Source organism: Thamnophis elegans, chromosome 7 (assembly GCF_009769535.1).
Source record: "Thamnophis elegans isolate rThaEle1 chromosome 7, rThaEle1.pri, whole genome shotgun sequence".
Lineage (NCBI taxonomy): Eukaryota > Metazoa > Chordata > Lepidosauria > Squamata > Colubridae > Thamnophis > Thamnophis elegans.
This window is the reverse complement of record NC_045547.1, coordinates 2,303,733-2,313,716: the sequence shown is the minus strand read 5'-3', so window position 1 is coordinate 2,313,716 and position 9,984 is coordinate 2,303,733. Positions and strand designations below refer to the sequence as shown.

Genomic DNA, 9,984 nt, shown 5'->3' with positions numbered 1-9,984 from the left:
CCATTCCTACTCCCACACCCTTCGAAGGGTCTTCATCCCAAATTGTCTAGCTAAAAGTCGCTAGAGATTCTCCGTCAATTCAAGTCGGAATTGTCCCAAAAGTGTTTTTTTTCCCCCCAAGACAACTGGACTTTCTGTTTTTTCTTTGAAGACATTTTGCTTCTCATCCAAGAAGCTTCTTCAGCTTCTGAGCGGATGGTGGGGAATGGAAGGATTGATACTCCTTGCAGACAGCTGGTCATTTGCATCCTTTTAGAGGGTCCTTGAGGCCACTTGGAGGTTTTTCTTTTAAAGATGTTTTACTTCTCATCCAAGAAGCTTCTTCAGCTCTGACTGGATGGTGGGGAATGGAAGGATTTATATTCCTCGCAGACAACTAGTCATTTGCATCCTTTTTAGAGAGCCGTTGAGCCCACTTGGAGGTTGGAGAGGTCAGAGATAAACTTCCAAGTGGCCTCAACGATTCTCTAAAAGGATACAAATGACCAGCTGTCTGCAAGGAATATAAATCCTTCCATTCCCCACCATTCGCTCAGAACTGAGGAAGCTTCTGGGTGCAGAAGCGAAATGCCTTCAAAAGGAAAAAAAAACCAGAAAGTCCAGTTGCCTCTTGAAAAAGGAAAAAAAAAAAGGATCTTTGGCACAACCCTGACCTGGAAGATGTGAGAATCTCCCCAGATTTTTGAGCATCTTGAGTGTTTTGCACTGCAGAATAACTGAGAGCTCTTGATCGCAGCTGCTTACTTTCATTTGTTATTTTTTAATAAGTTTTTTTTATTTTTGTTGCATAGACAACATATACACACAACAATAGAAAAAAAAGAAAAAGAAAGAAGAAAAGAAACACACACACACACACACACACACACACACACACACAAAAGCCCATCATCACATACAGTATGTCGTTTGGTTACAGGTGTTTTAACATTTATCATTCTTATACATTTATTGTTTCATTTAATAGATTATAATTTAGTATCGTTTCTTATTCCCCTACCTGTGGCAATCCATCCCAACTACATTTCCCCCACACACAGACACCCCGTATCTCTCTGTTATATATTTAATAGACACAACAATAAAATTAAAATAAAATAGAAAAACCATCATCACATGCAGCATGTTGTTTGATTACAAGTGTTTTAACATTGCCAAAGAGCCGAGGTGGCGCAGTGGTTAGGGTGCAGAACTGCAGGCCACTTCAGGTGACTGTTATCTGCAGTTCAGCGGTTCTAATCCCACTGGCTCAAGGTTGACTCAGCCTTCCATCCTTCCGAGGTGGGTAAAAGGAGGACCCGGATTGTTGTTGGGGGAAATATGCTGACTCTGTAAACCGCTTAGAGAGGGCTGAAAGCCCTATGAAGCGGTATATAAGTCTAACTGCTATTGCTATTGCTAACATCCACATCCTCGAATAATATTTACCATCTCAAACTTTTCATCTAGTATAACTAAAAACCTCATTTTCATTCTACAATATATATTCAGTTACCATTAGTATTATTTTTTTCCAGAAAATATTCTTATTATGTTCATTATTATCCTTGTACTTCGTACCTTCAAACAGAGATCTTATTCCTTCCATTTTTCAACAAAACGTCACTGCATATATATATACCAGTTTTCAATTATTCCCTTATTAAAATTGTTTATGCTTACTTCCGTCTGTCACTTGAGTAAAAGGAAATCCACAGCCGAGACCCGAAACGGGGTACTTTCGTGATGGCAAAAGGGTGCCGTTTCTACCTCTCTCTCTCCCTTCTTTGTTTTCTGCAGAGGCCAGCCTGAGCAGCCTCAAGCAAGCCGCTTTGGTTAAAGCCCCCCTCATCCCCACCCTGAACACAATCGTGCAATACCTGGACCTGACCCCCAGCCAGGAATATTTAGTCGAAAGGATCAAAGGTGAACGGCTATTTATTTATTTCTTATTTATCCTGCCCTCGTCGTTGGTTTACGAATCATTTCAAGTCAGCGAACGTGCCCGGAGTTCGTTGCAGAAATCAAATCCAGAAAGCACACACGGATAACTGATTGAGTAGGATTCGTTAACTTCTTTTTTTTTTTTAATTGCTTTTATTAAACATTTTTACCTTTAAAAACAGGGAGTAAAACAAATGCAGGAAAAAAACAAGACAAACGTAACAATATAAAATAAGTTTTACAGCCTTCTGTATCGGCACACATGTTTAGCTTTTGTAATTCATTGCTTTCCTATTGGTTTTAACATCTGTAATAGTGTAATAAGAGCCGAGGTGGCACAGTGGTTAAATGCAGCACTGCAGGCTACAGCTGACTGGAGTTCTGCAGTTCGGCTGTTCAAATCTCACCGGCTCAAGGTTGACTCAGCCTTCCATCCTTCCGAGGTGGGTAAAATGAGGACCCGGATTGTTGTTGGGGGCAATATGCTGACTCTGTAAACCGCTTAGAGAGGGCTGAAAGCCCTATGAAGCGGTATATAAGTCTAACTGCTATTGCTATAATAATATTAATTGTTCATATCTCCATTATATTTACATTATGGTCAATACTTTAGGTTTGATAGTAATTAGTAACTTTGATTAATTTTTATTCAATACTACTTTAGAAAAATCAAAAAGAGACTTCTATTTCCTATTTTGACTTCTGTTTTCTAGCCACTTATAAATTCTATCAGAATTTGTAGAATTCATTAACTTCTTCACATACATAATGACACATGAATAAATGTGCAATATCAACAGCAGAGAGTTGGTTTCAGTTTCAGTTCAGGAGACTAGACCAGTTCTCTTGCACAGACTCAGAGCTACATAGGCAAGCCACGCCCAAGCTCCAAGCTGTCTGGCATGGCTCTCGGTCACCAAATAAGCCTCACTGCCTGACCTGGTTACCATGTCTCTGCCAGTTCATGAATATTCTGACAGAACGTAACCTAATACTCCACTCCTCCTGTTTTCCTCCCAACGACAGCCCTGTGAAGTGGGTTGGGCTGAGAGAGAGCGATGGGACCTAAGTCATCCAGATGACTTTCTTGCTAGAACTCACGGTCTCCTGGTGATTGGCGCAGAGACGCCTAATGAGCTCTGGTGTCTAAGGCAAGGCTAGAACTCACCGTCTCCTGGTGACTGGCCCAGAGTCAATAGGTTGAGTTTCGTTCCTAAGGCAGAACTAGAACTCACTATCTCCTGGTGATTGGCTCAAAGTCACCCAGCCGGTTTTCATGCCTAATACAGGACTAGAACTCATTGTCTCCTGGTGATTGGTCCAAAGTCACTCAGCTGGCTTCCATGCCTAAGGCAGAACTAGAACTCACTATCTCCTGGTGATTGGCTCAAAGTCACCCAGCCGGTTTTCATGCCTAATACAGGACTAGAACTCATTGTCTCCTGGTGATTGGTCCAAAGTCACTCAGCTGGCTTCCATGCCTAAGGCAGAACTAGAACTCACTATCTCCTGGTGATTGGCTCAAAGTCACCCAGGAGGTTTTCATGCCTAACACAGAACTAGAACTCATTGTATCCTGGTGATGGGTCCAAAGACACTCAGCTGGCTTTCATGCCTAAGGCAGAACTAGAACTCACTGTCTCCTGGTTATGGGTCCAAAGTCACACACACCCCTGCTTTAATGCCTAAAGCAGGACTAGAATTCACTGTCTCCTGGTGATGGGTCCAAAGTAATCCAGCCAGCTTTCATGCCTAAGGCAGGACTAGAACTCACTGTCTCCTGGTGATGGGTCCAAAGTCATGCTTGCCAGCTTTCCTGCCTAAGGCAGGACTAGAACTCCCAGTACTACCGATATACAATGAATAAATAAACCTCCTTTCCCAATTGCTGTCGTAACTCGAGGCCTGTAGTAGAACTGACGATGAAATAAATGAAAAAAAGAGCTGGGAAAAAAACCCCATTTGGGCCATTCATGGTCTTGTTTTTTCACTGATTGACAGAGCTTTCCCAAGGCGGGTGCATGAGTTCGTTCAGGTGGAACCGAGGCGGGGACTTCAAAGCGCGCACATGGGATACGGATCTCCCCACCGACTCTGGAGTAAGTCCCCCCACCTGCGCCAAAGGCTTCTGAAGTCGGTAAAAGGAGGCGTATCCGATTCGTTCTCCCTTTCCTGTTCCTAGCAAGGCTGCTGGCGGAGTTATTCATTTATATTTTTTATCTTATTTGTCTCCTGCCTTTAATATTTTTACAAATAATTCGGGGCAGTGAACACATACGTGTCTTTTTCCGCCTTCTGCGTTCCCCACAACGGCAAGACCCTGAGGTGGTCTGGGCTGAAAGAGAGAACGATTGGCCCAAAGTCACCCAGCCGGTTTTCATGCCTAAGGTGGAACTAGAACTCACCTCCTCCTGGTGATTGGCCCAGAGTCACCTAGCTGGCTTTCATGCCTAAGGTGGAACTAGAACTCACCTCCTCCTGGTGATTGGCCCAGAGTCACCTAGCCGGCTTTCATGCCTAAGGTGGAACTAGAACTCACCCACCCCTGATTGGCCGAAAGTCATTCAACTGGTTTTCATGCCTCAGGCAGAACTAGAACTCCCCATCTCCCGCTCCTTCCCCCAAAGTCAACCAGCCCTCCTTCATGTCTAAGGTGGGACTAGAACTTACCGCCTTTGTCTCCGAAGTGTCCAACGTGGCGCTAAGTCTCAACCGCCCTTCTCTCCCTCCAGATCCTGATGCACGTCTTCTGCACGTATCTTGACTCCAGGCTGCCCCCCCATCCCAAGTATCCCGACGGGAAAACCTTTACCTCCCAACATTTCATTCAAACCCCTGATAAACCAGGTAATGTACGTTTCCCCCCCCCCTTTTAAAAAAACAGGCTGCGGTAACCCCTGCAGCCTGAAACGGCTGATCGGGAGGCCCAACAATCAGCTGCTTCTGCTAATCAGGCTGTGCTGGAACTGAAATGGGCTGTTTGGCTGTTGGCTGCAAGGAGGCAAATTGCTGGGAGGCAATAGCAATAGCAATAGCAGTTAGACTTATATAGCGCTTCATAGGGCTTTCAGCCCTCTCTAAGCGGTTTACAGAGTCAGCATATCGCCCCCGAAGTCTGGGTCCTCATTTCACCCACCTCCGAAGGATGGAAGGCTGAGTCAACCTTGAGCCGGTGAGATTTGAACAGCCGAACTGCAGATAGCAGTCAGCTGAAGTGGCCTGCAGTACTGCACCCTAACCACTGTGCCACCTCGGCTCTAACTCACCTTCACCTGCAGAGGCAGGTTTCCCCCCCCCCCTGTTTTCCTCCCCAAAAGCTAGGTGCGTCTTATACTTCGGAGCGTCTTATACTCTGAAAAAGTTTTGTTTAATCGGGCGGTTAACAGATGTGATTCAGAGGAATAGGAGAAAGGGAAAGGCAGAGGAAGAATGGGAGGGAATGTAAGAGTAGGAAAGAGGGGAGGAATGGGAAGAAGAGGGGAAGGGTAAAGGGGAGGAAGGGGAAGGAGAGAAGGGAAAGGAGAGGAGGAAGGAAGGAAGGGGAGAAGAAAGAGAAGAAAGGGGGGTAGGAAGGAGGGAGGGAAGCAAGGAGGGTAGGAAGGAGAGAAGGAAGGAGGGAAGGAAGGAGAAGGAGAGAAGAAAGGAGGGAAGGAAGGAGGGAATGTGGGAGAGAAGGAAGGGGGGAAGGAAGGGGGAAAGGAAGGAGAGAAGAAAGGAGGGAAGGAAGTAGGGAAGGAAGAAGAGAAGGAGAAAAAGAAAGGAGGGAAGGAAGGAGAGAAGGAGGGAAGGGGAAGGAGGGAGGGAAGGAAGGGCGTAGGAGAGAAGAAAGGAGGAAGGAAGGAGGGAATGTAGGAGAGAAGGAAGGGGGGAAGGAGGAAAGGAAGGGGGAAAGGAAGGAGAGAAGGGAAGGAGAGAAGGAGGGAAGGGGAAGGAGGGAGGGAAGGAAGGAGGGTAGGAGAGAAGAAACGAGGGAAGGAAAGAGGGAGGGAGGGAAGAAGAAGTAGGACCGTTGTAAGATAAGATGGATCTATGGGATGGTAAGAAAGCAATCTTCAAGTATATTGTCAACCAGTGGGGAAAAATTGTATAAATACATATTATTATATTATTAAAAAAACCCAGATGTGATTCTTCTTCTTACTCACAGATATGTCGAACGAGAACCTGTTCTGCGTCCATCAGAGCAGCATCAACCCTCCCCATTACGAGCTGATTTTATCAACAGCAGGTTTACAATCTTCCTAAGGTAGGGGTACTGCGTTCTCCGTGACTATCCCAGAACAGGCGGCGTCCACCGGCGAGGATTGATATGTCTCTGGGGTCCTTGTTTTCGGGCAGACGTTTCATGACCCAACTAGGTTATATCATCAGTGCTAGAAGGGAGGGGGGGAACGTCTAGTTGGGCCATGAAAGGTCTGCAAGGAAAACCACCAAGCTCAGAGAGCACTAAGGACCCCACATTCCACTTCCTCTTTCTCCTCCCTCCTTCTCCTTCACTCAATAAAGCCCACTCCCTTCTAACACTGATGAAGTTCCCTAGTTGGGTCACGAAACGTCTGCAAGGAAACCACCAAGCTCCTAGGGCCCCACAGTCGTTGTTGTTGTTGTTGTTCTCCTCTTCTCCTCCTGTCTTCTCTTCTCCTTCTTCTCCTTTCTTCCTCCTCCTTTCCTCCTCTTCTTCCCTTTCTCCTTCTCCTCCTCCTCTCCTCTCCTCCTCTCTTCTTCCCTTTCTCCTCCTCCTCCTCCTCTCTTCCCTCCTCCTCCCCTTTCTCCTCTCTTCCTCCTCCTCCTCCCTCTCTTCCTCTTTCTCCTCCTCCTCTTCTCCCCCTTCCTCCTCTTCCTCTCCTCCTCTTTCTCCTCCTCCTCTTCTCCCCCTTCCTCCTCTTCCTCTCCTCCTCCTCTCCTCCTCCTTCTCTCCTCCTCCTCTTCCCCTTCCCTTTCTCCTCCTCTCCTCTTCCTCCTCCTTCTCTTTCTTCTCCTCCTTCCCTTCTCCTCCTCCTCTTCTCCTCCTCCTCTCCAGAAACCCCACTCCCTTCTAGCACTGATAATGCTACTGGTTGGGTTATGAAACATCTGCAAGAAAACCACCAAGCTCAGAGAGCACCAAGGATCCCACAGTCCTCCACCTCCTCCTCCCTTCTAGCTCTGATGATGTTCCCGTCGTTGGGTCACGAAACGTCTGCAAGAAAACCACCAAAGCTCAGAGTGTGCACCAAGGGCTCCACAGTCCCCCCCTCTCTCCTCTCCTACCATAGTAAGGTTTCTCAACCTTGGCCGTTTTGAGACGCGTGGAATTCAACTATGACCCCTTTTTTGGGCCATTCTTTAGCAAGGCCAATAGTGTTGGTCAAAACAAAAGTGGGGCCGATGGAAGGAGAGAAAAGACACAACTTGTTGCAGGTGTAAACTAGTCGGGCTCTAACTGGCCTTTTCATGTTCAGGGCAGAAACAACCTGTTCCACACACTGCTTATGTTCCTGTACATCATCAAGACCAAGGAATCGGGGATGCTGGGGTACGTATAATAATTTTCTATCTATTTTATATATTGATATTACATATATATTCTGTCCTCACAGCTAATGCAGGCGACCCTCCAGTTAGGACCGCGACTGAGCCCAAAACTCCTGTTTGAAATTTGTGGGGTTTTGCCCCGTTTTACGACCGTCCTCGCCACAGCCGCTAAGCGAACCGCTCTCTGTTCTTAACGAGTAACGGTCGTTGGATGAATCCGGCTTTCCCCCACGGACTTCGCTGGTCAGAAGGGGGTTCGCAAAAAGAGGGCACACACACACAGACACACCCGGGGCACTGCAACCGTCATAAGTATGAGTCAGTTGTCAGGCACCTCACCCTAATCCATCTCATCAGCTAACAGATTGAATTTTGATACCGATCCGCCTGATGCGTTTTAGGTTGAGCTTGGAAGAGAGAGGGGCAGGAGTGGGTGCCAGGCCCTTAAAAGAGGCATGGACTTCAATTCCCAGAATCCCCAGCTTCTCTCCTCTCTCTCTCTCTCTATCTATCTATCTATCTATCTATCTATCTATCTATCTATCTATCTATCTATCTATCTATCATATATCATCATCTATCTATCTATCTATCTATCTATCTATCTATCTATATCTATCTATCTATCTATCTATCTATCTATCTATCTATCTATCTATCTATATATCTATCTATCTATCTATCTATCTATCTATCTATCTAAACGGGGGTGTTGAACTCGGGCTGTAGGGCACTTAAATCTGGCCCATGGGGCCAGCCTGGAAATAGCAGAGGAGTGGCCTGCGGTGCCTCTGCCAGCCAAAATGGGGTGAGGGAGGGCTGCGCATGGCTGCCCCGTGCCCCATTTTCAGCCTGGATAGCCTCCTGCAGCACCATGCCGATCAAATCAGGGCACAGGGGGGGAAGCCCACACTAGCCTCCGCCCCCCATACACACACACACTGTTTTGGCTGGCAGGGTAGTGCAGGAGGCCGTCCAAGCCAAAAAAGGCGGAGAGCCCACATGTGCTGCCTATGTGGGGGGGTTCCAGCCAGCCACTCCCGAGGCCCAATTCCGAATAGACCACCAGCCATTAATGCGCCACAGCGCAAGAGTTGTGGACTCCTGATGTATAACTAAACAGGTGGCCTTTTCAAACCTCTTCTTTCTTGGTAGTTCTCCCCCCCCCCAAAAAAAAACCCCAAAGATGTGATTGTTGGTGCATAAGATAAGGTTAAGGTTCCCCTGGCACATATGTGCTAGTCGTTCCCGACTCCAGGGGCGGTGCTCATCTCCGTTTCAAAGCCGAAGAGCCAGCGCTGTCCGACGTCTCCGTGACCATGTGGCCGGCATGACTCAACGCAAGGCGCATGGACGCTGTTCCCTTCCCAAAAGTGGTTCCTATTTTCTACTTGCATTTTTTACCTGCTTTTGAACTGCTAGGTTGGCAGAACTGGGACGAGTACAGGAGCTCCCTCGTTACGCGGCGCTAGGGATTCAAACCGCCGAACTGCCGCCTTTCTGATCAACAAGCTCAACTTATCTACTGAGCCGCCGTGTCCCCTTGTGCATAACAAGGTTTAAAATATAGAGCAGCTAGTGGGAAAACACCATAACCCTGCCTCTCTCTCTCCTCTTTGGCCCCGAAATTCATCACACATGCCTGATTTTGCACAGTTTTATTTCTAGCCGGAGAGAGAAATTGTGAATTTCTTGATCTCTCAACGAAGGTTTTTCTGGGATCTAATAATAAAGGCCCCCTCTTCGCAGGCGAGTCAACCTCGGATTATCCGGCGTGAATGTTCTCTGGATTTTTGGAGACTAGCTGGTTTTTCCCCCAGCTACAAACTCTTTTTAGATAATTCCTTCTCTAGGATGGGAATTTAACTCGGAGATTGCACTGCCTTGAATTTAACTGCCATGCAACGACAAGAGGTGCTTTAATTTTTTATTTCCACAACAACAGAAGAGTCGAGAAATATATTTCAAGGCCGTTTCTGCGCAGGGAGGTTTGAACAGAAGGAACGTCGAATTCTTACTCGCTGAAGGAGTTGCTTTTTGGAAAATTTGGGGCGAAATCAGCTTGAAGGGAGATCTGGTTTGCTGCCCTCCATTGTTCAATCTGGAGTCCAAACCCCAAACTACACTTTTGAACCAAATCTTGAGCCCCCAAATGTACCAAAGGATTGTTGCTTTAATAAGAACACAAATCAGAAGAAAAAACTGAAAGGAGATGTTAAAAATCCGGATCCTGTGTGGATTTTGCTTTTCACCCACCTGAGCTTTTGACGGCTAGCACCGAACAGTTGTAACGTGTTTCCTTACGTTGTGCGCGTGATTTCTAAAGTGAAAATATTTCTTTAGTCCCTTTTAGATCCGGTTTTCGCTTTGAGAACACTCCAAAACTTTTTAAAACTTTATTTTTTTTAAAAGGTCTCTTTTTGAACAGGAGGATTCTTGAAAAATTGAACTTCGCACTGTCGGTCCATCGAGATTTTTGGTGGAAAAAAAAATAGGTTTTTGTGTAACTGGATAATGGAAGAAGCGACATTGTTAGAATAATGTACT

The 9,984-nt window shown here is 46.4% G+C and overlaps 1 protein-coding gene across 1 annotated transcript in view; it reads left to right on the top strand.

The window, feature by feature from the left end:
• TMEM209 (transmembrane protein 209) overlaps positions 1 to 9,984 on the top strand; it is a 27,252-nt gene extending 17,268 nt beyond the window's left edge. The window contains 7 exon segments of the mRNA XM_032220507.1: positions 1,780 to 1,905; positions 3,925 to 4,022; positions 4,656 to 4,770; positions 6,071 to 6,138; positions 6,140 to 6,169; positions 7,365 to 7,438; positions 9,187 to 9,984. Of these exon segments, the coding sequence (XP_032076398.1) occupies positions 1,780 to 1,905; positions 3,925 to 4,022; positions 4,656 to 4,770; positions 6,071 to 6,138; positions 6,140 to 6,169; positions 7,365 to 7,438; positions 9,187 to 9,241 (566 nt within the window). The 3' untranslated portion in view covers positions 9,242 to 9,984.